The sequence below is a fragment of the Puma concolor genome, chromosome D4, assembly GCF_028749965.1.
Source record: "Puma concolor isolate L17-30 chromosome D4, mPumCon1.1.hap2, whole genome shotgun sequence".
Taxonomy (NCBI): Eukaryota; Metazoa; Chordata; class Mammalia; order Carnivora; family Felidae; genus Puma; species Puma concolor.
Window position 1 is genome coordinate 89,855,423 of NC_141679.1, and position 16,856 is coordinate 89,872,278.

General features: G+C 46.5%; 1 protein-coding gene and 1 long non-coding RNA gene across 10 annotated transcripts in view; one reads left to right on the forward strand and one right to left on the reverse strand.

Moving 5' to 3' along the window:
* Positions 1-2,061: 2,061 nt before the first annotated feature.
* LOC147575108 (uncharacterized) lies at positions 2,062-3,969 on the reverse strand. The gene is made up of 2 exons (XR_015243143.1): positions 3,682-3,969; positions 2,062-2,562 (listed from the first exon to the last, which is right to left on the reverse strand). It is a non-coding gene; the product is annotated as an uncharacterized LOC147575108 (long non-coding RNA).
* Positions 3,384-16,856, forward strand: part of NUP214 (nucleoporin 214) — a 96,867-nt gene continuing 83,394 nt past the window's right edge. For 4 of the 9 annotated variants that reach the window (XM_086684298.1, XM_086684299.1, XM_086684301.1 and 1 more), the window contains exons 1-9: positions 3,384-3,560; positions 6,598-6,793; positions 7,089-7,240; positions 8,110-8,308; positions 9,750-9,820; positions 10,987-11,050; positions 11,518-11,621; positions 13,552-13,658; positions 14,300-14,366. In XM_086684298.1, coding sequence (XP_086540424.1) covers positions 3,516-3,560; positions 6,598-6,793; positions 7,089-7,240; positions 8,110-8,308; positions 9,750-9,820; positions 10,987-11,050; positions 11,518-11,621; positions 13,552-13,658; positions 14,300-14,366 — 1,005 coding nt within the window. In that variant the 5' untranslated portion in view covers positions 3,384-3,515. The remainder of the gene's footprint in view (positions 3,561-6,597; positions 6,794-7,088; positions 7,241-8,109; positions 8,309-9,749; positions 9,821-10,986; positions 11,051-11,517; positions 11,622-13,551; positions 13,659-14,299; positions 14,367-16,856) is intronic. The other 5 variants (XM_086684304.1, XM_086684302.1, XM_086684303.1 and 2 more) reach the window with 2 other exon arrangements.

The window sequence follows — 16,856 nt, forward strand, 5'->3', positions numbered from 1 at the left end:
TTAGGTTGTCTAGGGCGTGGCCACTCAGTGTCCCATTTCCCCAGCTGATTCCGCCTCAGTCCACACTTCTCATCCTCAGGGAGGTGACAGAAGGAGAGAGGGAGAGAGCAGCTTGGCAATCTGAGCCCTTCCAGAAGGTTCCAGAAGGAATCCTCAGGCCTTGCCTGCATCCACACCTTTATGGGCAGCTCAGAGGGAAAGTGCAGCCCCCTTGCCCTTTGCTGGGGCAGCAAAGGGGGTAGAAGGGAGGCGAGGGGCCTTGGGAGGTGTGTCAGTTCAGTCTGGTGGCACCTTTCAGGGAGGATGCTGAGGGCAGCAGGATAGGAAAAGGAGGAATAGAGTACTTATGGCAAAAAGTCAGCCCCACGAAATTAGCCAAGAGCTGAGAAACAGAAGGTTGCCTTTCTGATCCCAATCTGCTTGAAACCTGACTGTGCCCCCCCATTTGCCTTACCACCTTACATCATTCATTCATTCATTCATTCATTCATTCATTCCCCCATGTAGTCATTCAACAGATATTTATTGACCACGTATTATAAGCTTTAAGCCTCCCCACTTTGTCCCGACATGTGCCTGTCCTCTCACCCCTTTCTCCATCCCAAAACTTTGAGCTTGGGGATTGGATTGGGGTCCCTTGTGATGGACTCCCAGTGTTTTAGGACCCTGATATGCTCTGTAGGTTAGCTGGACCGGACCTCTCATTTCACAGGCGAGAAAACTGTGGTGTTCACAGGGATTAAGTGCCTTGCCAAGGGGTTAATCAGGAGACGGAAGTTTGGACTGGAACCCAGGTGTTCAGATGCCATGCCCATGCCTCGTCTCTGCCCTGGGCTGTCTCAGTCAGTGATGCCAACAAGAGAAGGTGCAGGGAGGGGAAATCTCCTAGGTCAACGATTGAGGAAGGCCCTGGGCCAAGACTCACCTTTCCCAGTGCCTCCAGGTCAGCAACAGGGTTTGGGTAAGGGCCAGGGTGCTCTCCAATTCTGCCTTCCCTAGAGCTTCTCTGCCAAGCCATTTCTCAGAACTCATACAGGAAGGTGTCAACACTCAGCCCCATCTTGGCTGAGCAGGGACCCCAGCCCTGACCCCATATGTTCCGGAGTCCCTTATACCGCCCACTCAGGACTTAGATGCACTCATCCATTGAACATATTTATTAAACACCTGCTATGGGCCAAGAGCCAAGGACCCAGAAGTGAACTGGACAGACTCATAGAATTTAGAGTCCTATGGGGAAGTCAGACCCAGGCAACGACGAGTGAGGTGAATGTTAAGAAAGAGGGGACTGTGGGGTGATTGCACTGCAATCCTGGGCCCGAGACTGAGCCAAGAGTCTTGGAGAAGTCTTCACCAATCGTTAAGTGGAAACGTCTGGGTGCTGTTGGAGGGGGGAGCCAGTGTGGGCTCCCTGCAGCTCCTTAGTGACCCATAATCAAGGGCCCAGGGAGCTGCCCTTAGAGCAGCTTGGGGGAGTGGAGCAGGTGGAGGATGGGGAAATGCCCGGTTGGGTTAATCTACTAGTCTCAACCAGTTCAGGAGCAAGATTATTTGGCCATGACTGGCTGATCCTCAGCCTAAGGAGCTGCTTCAAATGCACAAGCCTAGTTGAAGTTTAAACCCCAGCAAAACAGTTCTCCCTGCAAATGTAAAATCTTACTCCAACACCTCCTCTGCCTTTCCCACCCCCCACTCTGGAGATCATTAGATGAACAGCTGCCTGTCCCCACCCCTTCCCACTGTCCTCTCTTTGGGACAGGCTGAGACCTTTGAGCAAGGTAATACCTTCCTTAACTATCCATTATAGTCAGTGTAACTGTTCCTAACTAAAGAGAGGAGAGCAGAAGCAATCAGGCTTACTTGAGTAGGTCCCACAGTTTATAAGACTGTAGAAAGCCTCCTTTAAGGGAGGGGAGCAAGGAGGCGTGTCCCCAGCTTCTGGAAAGGGCAGGAAAGAAGGTTCTCTCGTTGGATGGGGAGCATCCTGGGAAACGCCACCAGTTCCTCCACCATTTCCTAGAGGGAGAGGGACTCAAAAGTGGTCCCGGAAAAGGGGGGGTGTGCATGTATTTCAGATCGTGGCTATTGGCTCTAGGACTTACTTTTCTGGCTAAGGGCTCAGCTTCTTAGAACTTCAGCTGTCTTTTTTCTGAAAGACCAAATCTAACTAATGCAACCAGGAACTTGGGGACTGCCAAGTATGGCTTTGTCCCTATGACTCAAAAGGAAGGAGTTTGCTAGGCAAGTTCAGGTGGATGAAGTGTGTGTGTGTGTGTGTGTGTACGCATATAAGTGTGTGTGGTGCTGGCTATCATCTCCACGGACTAGAAATAAAACAGACAACCTTATCAGTGTCTTGATTTGTGTATTTTGGGGACAGTTCCTGGGCTCAGCAAATTCAGGAGACAGCGAATATAGTAACAGTTCGAAAGAATGTGTCCCGTGTGCGGGGCTCTGTTAAATGCTGAACTTCATTTACTCCTCACAACAGCTCCATGAGACAGGTTCTGTTATGTTATCCTTGCTTTAAAAAAGCAGCCTTGAAGCAGATAAGCAATTTTGCTGAAACCAAACAGTAAAGTAGAAGAAAATGATCCCCATCCGCGGCGTTAACCCCTAGGCTCCAGATTTAAGAATTTCTGTCCCAGAGCATTTATAATTCCAAAACAAACACCTCTACGTAGGACTGTAATAGTCGTCAATCGACACATCCGGACAAGCTGAATTCTAATCCTGCCTTCACCACTTTCTGAGGGGCACTGGGGAATTTTCTAAACTTCTCATCAATTAAATGGCAACAATAAACCCCTCGGTGACTAGGATGTCTCGGACGTTAAATAACACACGTAAAGTGTTTTTGCGCAGTTTCCACGCTCTTGCTCGGGAAATGATTACCCTGGAAGGAACCAAGCTGATCTTTGGTGCCCTTTACCCTCTCATTTCAGCCTTCCTGCTCAGACACGGAAGAGTCCTCCGTGGCCCCACCCACCCACTTTTCGAACCTGTTCCTCCACACCCCCCTGCAAAGCCTCTCTCAAGAGCTGCCCCCTGGAAACGTCTGTCAGGTTTCCTCACTCCTCTCACTCGGGGACTGTTAGTAACCACCTACACCCCAGTGTTAATGTGAGGTCTCAGCGACACAAGGAGCAGGGGGAACGCGAGCAGGCGCCTCGCAACCACAGAAACCAACAGGCAGCCAGCCCGCTCCAGCCTCGACGCCGGGGGCGGGACCTGGGCGCTTCAGGGCGCAGGCGCGTCCGCCCTGGGGCCACGCCCCCTCGTCGGCCAATAGGAGGCGGTGGCCAGGAGAGCGCGCGACTTCAGGAGGTCCCTCAGTCTCCGCCGACCACACGGCCGACTGGGACGTATGACGTCACCGAAGCGCGCCGGAAGTGCGGAGTCTGCGGAGCGCAGCCTGCTGTGAAGGAAGGAAGTTGGCCCCGGAGCGGCCTGGGCCGTGTGGGCAAGGCCGCGGGCGGCAGCAGCGGCTGCTTCGGCCAACAGAGGGTGGCGCGATGGGAGACGAGATGGATGCCATGATCCCCGAGCGGGAGATGAAGGTCAGAGACTGGCCGGGGCCTCCCTCCCTTCCTTATTCCCGGCGTCGCCCTGGAGCCCCGCCGAACGCCGGAGCGCGGGGGCCGGCTGTCCCGCTTCCCGCCTCCTGCTTGAACATTTTACCGCGTTCAGAGCTCTCGCCCGCGTCCTGGAGCGGGCTGCCGTGATTAACCCCACCGAATCCGTTTTCCCGTCCCTGGTTGGTCTTGTGCGCGCCACTTGAGTTACCCTAGTTTCACGTGGTGGTCGGTCAGAGTAGTGGTAGTAATTGCTGCTTAAGAGCGTTCTCCGTGTGCCCGACACTGTGGTAATAATCAGCGCAGCAACCCCGCGCGTAGCTGTTCATAACGAGGAGCACATGGAGACGGGGGAAGTAACTTAACCCAGAGTCACATTTGACAGAGGGGCTGAAATTTAGGTGGTGGTTTCTGTTTTTATTTTTTAAGACCCTCTCGTCTTCACTTTCCCTGGTCTCCTTTTGTGAAGTGGTCCAGGCTTGCTTAACGCGGAGCCGGGGTTCACCACCTGTTCTACGAAACCTGTAGCGACATGGAATAGAAGGACTATTTTGATATTGGAAATAAGCGTAAGGTCAGGAAACGAAAGAGAGGGACAGGTGATCCAAATGACGGTTGTAAGGAAGGTGCAGGAAGCGTTTAGGCGATTGAAGAGGTCCCTGCAATGTGTTTAGGGCGTAGTAATCCATCCCATATGTCGAGTAGTGATTCCCCCTTGAGAATGTCACGGGGGGCCGGAGGGCGCGGGGACCACCCGATGAGAGTGTGCGGATTTCTCAGCTAGGCTGGGGCAGAAGGGAAAAAAAGGTTCCAGAACTACAGGCTTAGAAGATGATAGTCTCCCTTTGAGTTACTGATTATACCAGAAAGGAAAACTTCCATGTGACTCTTTGTACCCCTGGCTCTCCACACACACGTGACCGTGACTCAACTAGGATATTTAGGATTATCAGGATGAGAATGAGAAAAATACTGAAAATTTCATTCTACGCCAGCGTGGTCTCATCTGGAAAGCTGTTTTTTTTCTGGTCGCATACTCATTGGGCATTAAAAGCATTTCAGTTACTCTTTGAGCAGCTATGTATAAATAGCAAAGCTAAGGAAATCGGTAAGTGGAGTGTGTTCGGGTTCCCATACAAAACACCATACACGTACAAACATGTTAAGCTGAGACAGGCTGTCCTTGGCTCTTGCCCTTTCGGAACATAAGCAAAAGGGGGTTCGCCTCCTTTTTACCAAAACCTTGACGTAAGATCAATCTGGAATTCAAGAAAAAAAATCAACGCATCTGGTACAACTGAACATAGTGATTGGTAAACCTATGCAATTCTCACCGAGAGGTGACACCCACTGAAAATCGTCTTTGAAGGCATGTAGGTCAGTTCGCGGAAGGCTTGGTGAGACAGGCAGTCAGGAGGTTGGGGCAGGCTCCCAGGCCCTGGAGTGCTAAGGAGCGTGCAAATGGACGGAAATGGAAACGGAATCGGTGGTGGATGGAGGTGGCCCAGGATGTTGCACAATCAATGGGGCACTTGTGGGAGTAAAGCAGAGCGTTGTGAGGTGAGGCTGCAGACGCAGACGGGTCAAGCCATGCCTGGCCTTACAGCCTGTGTTAAGGGCTTTGGACTTGTGTTTGGATGTCCTCATAACACGTAGGTAGGTTTATAGGTCTTGACTATTAAGAGATTGACCATACCCATCCTTTTCCGTGGTGTTTTGTTTAGTATCTGATGCAGGTAAGACGGCTCCTGGGATCTGGTCGTCATTCTGTGGTCATCATGTCCACGTACATGTTTGTCACGCACCGCACTGGCAGTCCAGGCTAACGGCGTAGTTGGGTGATGGCCTTCGATATTTCACAGCAGTTACTGAGGACTCCTCTGGGTCATGAGACAATACTTACCATCAAGTAGGACAAGATTATGAATGATCAAGTACAGCACCTGTGGTTAGGACAGTAAACTAGGAGTTCAGAAAAGGAAAATACCAGTGTGAATTGGATTAGTTAAGGAAGGCTTCATGAAAGAATTTTTAAAATTATGTTTAATTCAATACACGTTACTAGGTCCTCTGCTGGGCACCACAAACCTCTGGGTTGTATTAGGATTAGGGCTGTTGGGGCACATGAAAAGATGTTCAGCGTCGCTCCTTATCAGGGAAATACAAATCAAAACCACACTCAGATATCACCTCACGCCAGTCAGAGTGGCCAAAATGAACAAATCAGGAGACTATAGATGCTGGAGAGGATGTGGAGAAACGGGAACCCTCTTGCACTGTTGGTGGGAATGCAAATTGGTGCAGCCGCTCTGGAAAGCAGTGTGGAGGTTCCTCAGAAAATTAAAAATAGACCTACCCTATGACCCAGCAATAGCACTGCTAGGAATTTATCCAAGGGACACAGGAGTACTGATGCATAGGGGCACTTGTACCCCAATGTTCATAGCAGCACTCTCAACAATAGCCAAATTATGGAAAGAGCCTAAATGTCCATCAACTGATGAATGGATAAAGAAATTGTGGTTTATATACACAATGGAGTACTACGTGGCAATGAGAAAAAATGAAATATGGCCTTTTGTAGCAACGTGGATGGAACTGGAGAGTGTGATGCTAAGTGAAATAAGCCATACAGAGAAAGACAGATACCATATGGTTTCACTCTTATGTGGATCCTGAGAAACTTAAGAGAAACCCATGGGGGAGGGGAACAAAAAAAAAAAAAAAAAAAAAAAAAAAAAAGAGGTTAGAGTGGGAGAGAGCCAAAGCATAAGAGACTGTTGAGAACTGAGAACAAACTAAGGGTTGATGGGGGGTGGGAGGGAGGAGAGGGTGGGTGATGGGTACTGAGGAGGGCACCTTTTGGGATGAGCACTGGGTGTTGTATGGAAACCAATTTGACAATAAATTTCATATATAAATAAAAAAAAAAAAAAAAAAAAAAAAAAAAAGGATTAGGGCTGTTGGAATATCATGGAATATCTTTTCCCTGTATTGATCTTGGTTTCATCCTTGACAACAGGATTTTCAGTTTAGAGCCCTGAAGAAGGTGAGAATCTTTGACTCCCCTGAGGAGTTGCCCAAGGAACGCTCGAGTCTGCTAGCCGTGTCCAACAAGTATGGCCTGGTCTTTGCTGGTGGAGCCAGTGGGTTGCAGATTTTTCCTACCAAAAATCTTCTTATTCAAAATAAACCTGGTGATGATCCCAACAAGATAGGTAAGTTACTTATTCTTTGTTGCCTAGGAGAGAGAGGGGTGTAGTGAAGGAGTCTCTTTCCCAAGAAATCATTCTAGTATTAAAATTAAAGTGGCTGTGAATCTTCAGGTTGACCCCCAAGAAGAAGTTCTAGGCAGGAAGCCTTTCTGCTTGTTCTGCATGGCTAGGCTTCAAAGTGTGCTTGTATGTTTATGTAGATGTAAAAATTGTTTCACATAGACCGTAGACCTGGTAAAGGGGTTACAGCTTCTGCTTCTGCTTTGTCTTTTTTTTTTTTTTTTTAATCTTTTCTTAGTTGATAAAGTTCAAAGCTTACTGGTTCCTATGAAATTCCCGATACATCACTTGGCCCTGAGCTGTGATAACCTCACACTCTCCGTGTGCATGATGTCCAGTGAATATGGTTCCATTATCGCTTTCTTTGATGTTCGCACATTTTCAAATGAGGTAAGCTCCTGGCAAAGTGTAGCATCAGCATGGGACCTAAAAAGTTTGTCTGGTATTGAGTCATAACCTGGAAATTCTTGGTTGACTCTGGGAGTCTTTTTTCTAGATTAAAGTAGGGGTTTAAAAAAAAGGCATTAACTGTGGGATCTTAGACCTTTGAGATAGAAAGGACTTCAAGAAATTCTTCCCTAATACCCGCCCCAAGGTGTTTTTTTTCTCACTTACAAATGAGAGAGCCCACGCCCAGGGAGCTTTAGGTGACCTGCCCCAAGGCTGTAGAGTTCATAGTAATGTCAGAAGTTCTCATATCCCAGTCTCCGGCCTCCTCTGGCAGTGTTCTTCCACTTCTAGCAGTTTGGGAATGATATTGTCAATAATTTGAGTATTTACATTATGTGCCAGGCCCTGTGCTATATAGGCCCAGGTGCTTTATAGGTGCTTTATAGGCCTTGTCCTCGTTCCTAAGTACCGTGGCCTCACAAAGTAGATGCTGTTGTCTTCATTTTATAGATGAAGAAATAGTCCCAAAGAATTTAAACGTGCAAGGGTCCAACACCATTAAGAAGCAGAGCCAAGATTTTAATCTAGTGTTTTCCCTTTACTGATTATTTTGCATTTGTGTATTCCCCTGCTGGAAGTTCTTCCAGTGTGCTAGGATAAGTGACTGCCATTTTCAAAGTTGTGTTGAAATTGTCTGTAACAAATAGATTGTTGCGTAGAGCTAATTTGTTTTTGTCACAGTCGTGGGGGAAAATAAACTGTAATTTGAGAAAAAACTTGCATATTCAGTAATTTTCTTCGACTATTAAATGTCTATGTATTTATTAATTTATCAATTTATTTTTGCTCCTGGGCATCTGTTTTAAAAGGCTAAACAGCAAAAACGCCCATTTGCCTATCATAAGCTTTTGAAAGACGCAGGAGGCATGGTGATCGATATGAAGTGGAACCCCACTGTTGCCTCCATGATGGCAGTTTGTCTGGCCGATGGCAGCATTGCTGTCCTACAAATCACAGAAACAGTGAAAGTGTGTGCGACTCTCCCTTCCACGGTGGCAGTAACATCTGGTGGGTAATAAAGGCTTTCACTCTGTAACATACAATAATGGTAATCTATTTAAAAATTAATTTCTGGAAATAAAAGCAAATGGGGTTTTTTGTTGTGTCTGTTGTTATTTGGTAGAACTGGAGAGTATTCTTTATTTCCATAGTTCACGTTCTTAAAGCCAAACAGCAGACAGGATTTAACTTGAATGTGTGTAGGCGTTCTGGAGAAAGATATATTTTGGTACGGCTAGTTTAGAACTGTGTTTTTAATTTTTTGTTTAATGTTTATTTATTTTTTTTTTTTTTATTTTTTTTTTTTTTTTTTTTAACGTTTATTTAGTTTTTTTTGGGACAGAGAGAGACAGAGCATGAACGGGGGAGGGGCAGAGAGAGAGGGAGACACAGAATCGGAAACAGGCTCCAGGCTCCGAGCCATCTGCCCAGAGCCTGACGCGGGGCTCGAACTCACGGACCGCGAGATCGTGACCTGGCTGAAGTCGGCCGCTTAACCAACTGCGCCACCCAGGCGCCCCAAATGTTTATTTTTGAGAGAGAGCGAGAGAGTGCGCGCGCGCACACAAGCGGGGGAGGGGCAGAGAGAGGGAGACACAGAATCTGAAGCAGGCTCCAGGCACTGAACTGTCCACACAGAGCCCAACGTGGGGCTCGAATTCACGAACCTCAAGATAATGACCTGTCTGCCCAGAGCCCAACGTGGGGCTCGAACGCATGAACCGCGAGATCATGACCTGAGTGGAGGTCGGATGCGCAACAAACTGAGCCACTCAGGTGCCCTCGAACTGTTTTTGAGAATGATTGTTTCTGGATCCTAAAGGGTAGTGGATGGTACACTGAAAGCCATTTTGTACCTTCAGGGGCAGAGTATTACCAGTGTCAAACAGGAGTAAGAGAATGATTTCTCGATACTTGAAAACTTTTTCTGTTCTCTTTATCTAAAGACTACAGAGTTTTCTGTACCTTCCAGCTTTCTGGACAATACTCCATTGACAAAACATTTGGAACAGTCGACTTAATGGCCCAGTGGTAAATCATAATTGCTTTGTATCATCAGAATGATCTTTAAAAAAATTTTTTTAATGTTTATTTTTGAGAGACAGAGAAGACGAGCGGGGGAAGGGCAGAGAGAGACACAGAATCTGAAGCAGGCTCCAGGCTCCCAGCTCTAAGCTGTCAGCACAGAGCCCGACGCGGGGTTCAAACCAATGAACCGTGAGATCATGACCTGAGCTGAAGTCGGACCCTTAACCAACTGAGCCACCCAAGGGTCCCAGTTTTTGTTTTTGTTTTTTTTTAACTTTGTTGAATAAAGATGATCCTAGAGTCTTCCGGGGGCTGACCAGGGAATGGAAAGTGGTGATTAAATGGCTGTTTCAGGACAGATCTCATTGGTTTGCTCCATTTTCTTCAGTTCTTAATTGACCGCATTTTCTTCTTTGCTCAGTGTGCTGGAGCCCCAAAGGGAAGCAGCTGGCTGTGGGGAAACAAGATGGAACCGTGGTCCAGTATCTTCCCGTAAGTTGTACTTCAGAACTGTTCGTAAGTTACCCACCTTTGGTGGGTAGTTTGGGGTCTCGTTGGCGTTTCTTTGTCAAAATGTAATTCATGCTCGTTACGACAAATTCATCAGTACACAAGCAAGCAGGAAAGAGGGGAACTCTTCCTGTCTGTCCCATAGTCTTTCCAGAGGCCTACTCTGTTTTCTTTAGCGGTAGCCTCCAGACTTTTCTGGATGCTTTTACAAATAGTCTGCGTGTAGATGCATTATCTATCTGTTGTACACACTGATGATAACGCTACACAGTGTTCCCCGGCTTTACATTCCCAGTACATTCTATAAGTATGTTCCATCAAAACAGTGGAAGCATTATTTGTCAGCTAGCTGAGTCCCTCTTAAAGGTTCAGTTTCTCTAATTATAGAAACTAGACAATGGATGCTCCTGTCACTCTGTCACCCCCTCCCTGTGGTCTTCCTGGGACAATATTCACAGATACTCTGCAGTATAATTGGCAAAGAACCCATATATTTTGGGTCGAGCGTGGATGGCAAGGAGGCGTTCGTAGGCAGTGCTGAGACCTGTGTTGCTGTGAATTCCTCCTTGAGATCCCTTCTCTATGGGGTGTGATAGCAGTGGATGTCTGAGTTTGAGGTTGAGGGTTTACTTCTTAGGTTATTGCAGGAAATTGTTATCTGAAATTTGGTATATATTCTCTCAGGGCGTTAGCTTGTAAAAGGATAATAGGATTGGCTTAATTTTATGGGCTTGCTCTTTGCCTTTTTTGTTTTCAATGTAATCATTTTCAGAATCCTTTTTCTAACTCATGATACGTGGAGCCACTTCATTCTTCGGAACGGCTGGATAGTAGTCCGTTCTGTGGACGCACCGTAATTTACTCCCCTGTCCCGCTATTGCTGGCTGTCTGTGTCAGCGTGGGTGGCTTTGCTGCCATAAATGGTGTTGCCTTGCGCATCCTCCCTCTACGCCTGCACGCATTCTTGAGAGGTTTCTGTAGGTTGGGGTGCTGGATGTAGGCATTTACCCTTCCCTGTGCTGTCTCCTGGCTGGGAACATGAAACATAGTGGTTTCTGAGGAACATGCTGGATTTGACGGAGTTTCAGCAGCTCATGTGTGTTTCATTTGGCACTCTCCCCCCCACCCCCACCCCAAATCTCTTTCAGACTTTGCAGGAGAAAAAAGTCATTCCTTGTCCTCCGTTTTATGAGTCAGATCATCCTGTCAGAGGTAACCCATCTGCTTTTCTTACGGGGCCAGCCTGTCACGAGGTGACACTGTATTACAGAAATGTCAGATCATGTGATGTATCTACACACCCGCCCAGGGAAGTGTTAGTGCCTCCTGCATGAATACTCTCATTATCACCGTTGGCCAGTTAAGTCAGCACAACAGCAGTCCTCTGGTAGACACCCGTGTCTCATGGTACATGATAGTAAACGGATCCTGACTTGTTACTAGGATTCTTTCAAAATTTGCCCTGATTATAATCCACCAGGAAAAAAAAAAAAAATCCCACTTTGGGATGGATTTGGGCTTTCTGAATCTTTGTATCTGTGAATTATATTTAGTCAGTAAAATCCGGACCTTTGTCAAAACTATAGCACTCTGACTTTTTTATCCGTGGGCTGTTAATTTTTTAACACGCAGGAGCTATTCCCAAAGTGAGATGCTTTATCAGAGTGTGTGTATTTCAGTTCTGGATGTGCTGTGGATCGGTACTTACGTCTTCACAATCGTCTATGCTGCTGCCGATGGGACCCTGGAAACTTCTCCAGATGTGGTGATGGCTCTCCTCCCGGTACGTTTGTGAAAGGGACATCTTTGTTCTTTGAGAGCCACAGAGGTCTTCTAGTAAAGGTTAAGGCTTGGGCTCCAGCTTCCTTTTGCTGGCAACGGTGGTACGACTTCAGGCATAAAACTTGGCACCATGGGCCGTGGGGGCCAAAATGATGGTGTCCTCTTAACAGCATAATCTACCGTTTCGTCGTAAAGTGAAGAAAATCATAAAGCTTGCTTTTGCTTACATCGTAAACTATGAGTCCTGGTAGGTGTTAACCTGATAAAGGTATTTGATTGATTGATTGATTGTCAAGTTAGCTAACATAAGTGTGGTCTTGGCTTCAGGAGCAGCCGATAAAGATATTTTAGAAAAGCAAGAAAATACCTTGATTTTTAAAATTCTTCCACTTGTTTATACTTAACCAGATGTTTATCAGATGCCTGCAGGGTGCTAGGCACTGCTTTAAAGCTGAGAATATCGTGGTGACTGAGGCAGAGTCCTTGCTTTTGTGGGTCTTATATTTCTTTTTTTTTTTTTTTAATTTTTTTTTTTTTAATGTTTGTTTATTTTTGAGACAGAGACAGAGCATGAACGGGGGAGGGGCAGAGAGAGAGAGGGAGACACAGAATCGGAAGCAGGCTCCAGGCTCCGAGCCATCAGCCCAGAGCCCGAGGCGGGGCTCGAACTCATGGACCGCGAGATCGTGACCTGAGCTGAAGTCGGACGCCCAACCGACTGAGCCGCCTAGGCGCCCCAAGGGTCTTCTATTTCTAACGAGTGTGCTAGTCATAGTCAGTAAAGAAGTGCAGGTCAGGGAATGATAAGGGTGAAGGAGGGAACAGCGAAGGGTTCGGGCGGATAATGACAGGGCTGCAGTTCAGACTGGGTGCGCGAGGAAGGCCTCTGAGGAGGAGCCCTTTGAGTGAGAATGGAATGACCTCAGGGAGTGAGTCATTTTGAAAACCGGGAAGAACATTAATAATAAGAGCTACAAGATGTGACTACGTTGCGGGGACATTTAAAAAGAGATAAATGAGGCAGCGCATATACTTTCCAATCAGTACTGGTTTTCAAAGTGCATAAAAACATTTAAAACTACATAAATAAATGTCTAAATATAACAGAAGTGGGAGTTGCATTAGTTCTGTTTCACAGCCTTGTTTTAGTGGTAAATCGTAAGCATCTTTTGAAGTCCTTGAATACCATGTATATTTGGCTTTTCGGACAGATGATTTATTTAGCTCTTCTTCCGCTCCTGGATCCTCAGGTGGTTTTCAGTTTTCCCGTTTTAAGGAATACCACGATACGTCCTTTGGTGTACATTTTATGTGATTGTGTTTATCTTGTAGGATAAATACCTGGAAGTGAATTTGGTTCAGTGATGTATGCTCTTGTTGCTAAGGTTTTGAAAACATTGCCAAAGGATCTTCTAGAAAAGCTACAGCAGTTTCCATTCCTGCCACCAGCGTGATTCCCAGTTGCCCCAGATGAAGTCCTTATTTGAAGAGCCCGTTAAGATGTTCTATTCCCAGGGAGAATATCAGCTTTGGCATTTATTGATTCTTGGGTTCCATGTCCTGGGCTAGAAGCTTTATATGTGTCATTTTGTTTCACACTTAAAACTGCCTTTGATGGCAGTGAAGTGAGTTCCACAGGCCCACTACGTGCATAAGAAAACGGTATCAGAGAGGCTGCGGGATCTGTCCGTGCCTGGCCCACAACCAGAAAGTGACAGAACAGCGTATATACAGTTCTGTTCAGTGGCCACCATTCCCGTGCCTTGAACTACTCCACTCTGCCTTTATATCGTGCCTGTGGACTTGGACATAGATTTTTGGGTGAATTTTTTCATAAAACTTAAATGGTTTTGTTTTTTGCGATCCTTAACTGTGTAGAATGAAAGAAAAAGTGCACATGGATTTTTTTTTTCTCCTTTTGTTTCTGGTAGAAAAAAGAAGAAAAGCACCCAGAGATATTTGTGAACTTTATGGAGCCCTGCTATGGTAGCTGCACGGAGAGGAAACACCATTACTACCTCAGTTACATTGAAGAATGGTGAGCCGAGAGCCCGAGAAGGGTTCCTCCTCTCTCTGTCGGGTCCCACCTGAACCACTTGGTTCCAACGTTGAAACTCTTTTCTGTAGGAAAGGAGAATGGAGAGTCGAGGTGCCCCCCACATATTTTCCTCTGATGCTGGATAATGTCTCTCTGACTCCTGTTTCCCCAACTTGAATTATCTCCATCGAATACTCACTGATCCTAAAAATCCCGTTTTCTCAGTAACCCCGGTGATGACTTGACAATGATACTGATATGTAAGGAACATATTAAAAATTTCCCTCAGAGCAAAGGGCTTCCTCTTGAAAGGTAGATAGCTTGAAGCAAAGCTTCTGTCCGGAATTTCACGAGATTATTCTGTTCACAGGGCGATAGATTTATTGGAAATTCCGACGTGATTTTGTCATGTCTCTCGGAAATGGTCAGGCAGTTGGCCGGCTCTCCAGGGCTTTATCCGGTGAACTAAGAGGTTAAGCTTTGTATCTAAAATCTTCTCCCCTCTCTTCAGCCACGTAGGAAACCTCACCTTCCTCCTTGACGTCTTGAGGAAGTCCTTACGGACGCTACCTCAGGCTCAAGTCGGGTTAGAACTGTTGCTGTGTTTTAGTTTAATGGCCTTCCGCTTTTATTCTTCCAAGGGATTTAGTGCTGGCAGCATCCGCAGCTTCAACAGAAGTCAGTATCCTTGCTCGACAAACAGATCAGGTAAATTTCACTCTCTTGTCGCTTCTCCGTGATACTTTTCTGAGAAAGACTCTGGAGGGAGTTAAAACTATGGTGAAGGTTTAGACGAAGCCACGTCCCTTTGAATGAGTTCCTGGGTGACAGCAAAGCTGACGCTTCGCTGATGTGACTGAGCGCCTCGGGCCAGGTGGCTGAGATGTCACAATGGACACATGTGGGTTTCAGACTCCACTGTCAGCCAAAGCCCTTCTGTCCTTTCTGGGTCCACTCTTGATCTGTGGAAACATACGATGAGGTCTGCTGTCAACGGGAGCACGCCTGGATGTAGGAGGTTTTTCTGCCTTGTTTTGTTTTATCACCTTTATTTTTTCGCTCTTGCTTGAACCTGCCCCTTCATTCAGTCAGCTATAACCCATCCTTGATTAATGGAGAGAAACATGCAGATCATACCAAATTGTGACTCATCAGGAATATTTTGTTTCACTTTGGGGCCGCCTAGGTGGCTCAGTTGGTAAGCTTCCGATTTCTACCAATTTCGGCTCAGCTTACGATCTTGTGGCGTGGGGGGGGGCATGGGTTCGAGCCCCGCATCGAGCCCTGCGTGGGGCTCTGTGCTGACAGCTTAGAGGCTGGAGCCCGCTTCAGATTCTGTGTGTCCGTGTTTCCCTCTCTTTCTGCCCCTCCCTTGCTGTGTTCTGTCTCTCAAAAAAATACATTTTTAAAAGTTTTTAAAAAGGGAGGCACCTGGGAGGCTCAATCGTTTGAACGTCCAACTTCGGCTCAGGTCCTGGTCTCACCATTCAGGAGTTCGAGCCCCGTGTCGGGCTCTGGGCAGAAGAAGGCTCAGAGCCAGGAGCCTGCTTCAGAATCTGTGTCTCCCTCTCTCTCTGCCCCTCCCCCACTCACGCTTTCTCTCTTTTTCTCTCTCAAAAATTAATAAACATTAAAAAATTAAATTAAAAAAAAAGAAATATGTTGTTTCACTTTGAAAAACCACCAGAAAGCTAAAAGCGCCCATGCAAGTAAGTGCCCACCTCCTTTCTTGCACTTTGTCCTCCTTGCAAACGAACGAGGTGGGCTGAGGTGGTTGTGACGCCATCCGAAACTGTGGTGGGTTACGCGGAGTTACCACAGAGGAGATGTGCTGAAACAGAAAAGTTTTCTTGAAACTGGTGCCTGGAATTTTAAAGAAAAACTTTTTTTTTTAAGTTTGATTCATTTATTTTGAGAGAGAGAGCGCGCATGAGCAGGGGAGGGGCAGAGAGAGGGAGAGAGAATCCCAAGCAAGCTCTGCACGGTCAGTGCAGAGCCCAACACAGGGCTTGAACCCATGAACTGCGAGATCATGACCTGAGCCGAAATCAAGAGGTGGACGCTTAACCGACTGAGCCACCCAGGCATCCTGAACCTTGAGTTGAAAAATGTCTTGTGCACCCCATACACAGATACATATTTCTCGCCAACTGGTCAGTATTTACCCATCATTGTCCACATGGCCAGGTGGTCCAGTGCGTGGCTCTCGTGGCGTCTAGGGTGGGCCACTTGGGGGTCACAGGCTGAATGCAGCAGCCTCCTCTGAAGTCTTTGATCGATTTCAGTGACAGTTTCTTAATATCACGATTTTATGTCCCAACACCCTTTAAATATATTTTTGTTTCTTATCAAGACAGTTTATGTACGTGGTTAAAAAATCAAATTCTAGAAAAGGGTTTATAAATGAAAAAACTCACCCCTGCCCTACCCTGTCCTTATCCAGTCCTGTTTAGAGGACTTTTTTTTTTTCAAACTTGTAGCATGTTTTTCTTTTAAAAGCTAACCTCCTTATCCCTAAGTAATACTCTGCCTTATCACTAGATAGTGATTATTAATTTTAGACCTTCTTGGCTGTTGTGGCAGGTGAGGATATAGCTCACTTGAGGCCCTGAAATCTTTGTCCTTCCCTTACTAGGGTTACAGTCCTATTGTAGTTTCTTCTGTTGGCTGGCTCTGCAACTATAAGTAACATTTTTTAACCTTCATTTCTCATGACATCATACACGGTGAAGTTCTCTGACCTTCCGCTTTGTGGGAGGAATACCTTCTCCCCAACCCTTGCGTTCAGCACACCTTCCCCCGCTCCTGCCTTCCAGCTCTTGGCATTCTGTGGCTCGTCTTTTGTAAAATCAAAATTGGTATTGTTTGCATTCTGTTCCGTAGTGATTATCAAGTCTTCTTTATTTTGAAATTTTTTAAGTTTATCTTGAGAGAGAGAGGGAGAGCATGAGCGGGGGAGAGGCAGAAAGAGGAAGAGAGAGAATCCCAAGCAGGCTCCACACGGTCAGTGCAGAACCTGATGCCAGGCTCAAACTCGCAAACTGTGAGGTCACGACCCGAGCCAAAACCAAGAGTCGGACGCTTGACCGACTGAACCACGCAGCCGCCCCAAGTCTTCTTTATTTTGTGTGTAGATTGTTTTTCAAAGTTGACATCAATTTTGTTTACATTATTATGAATGTGACTGTTACTCTCACC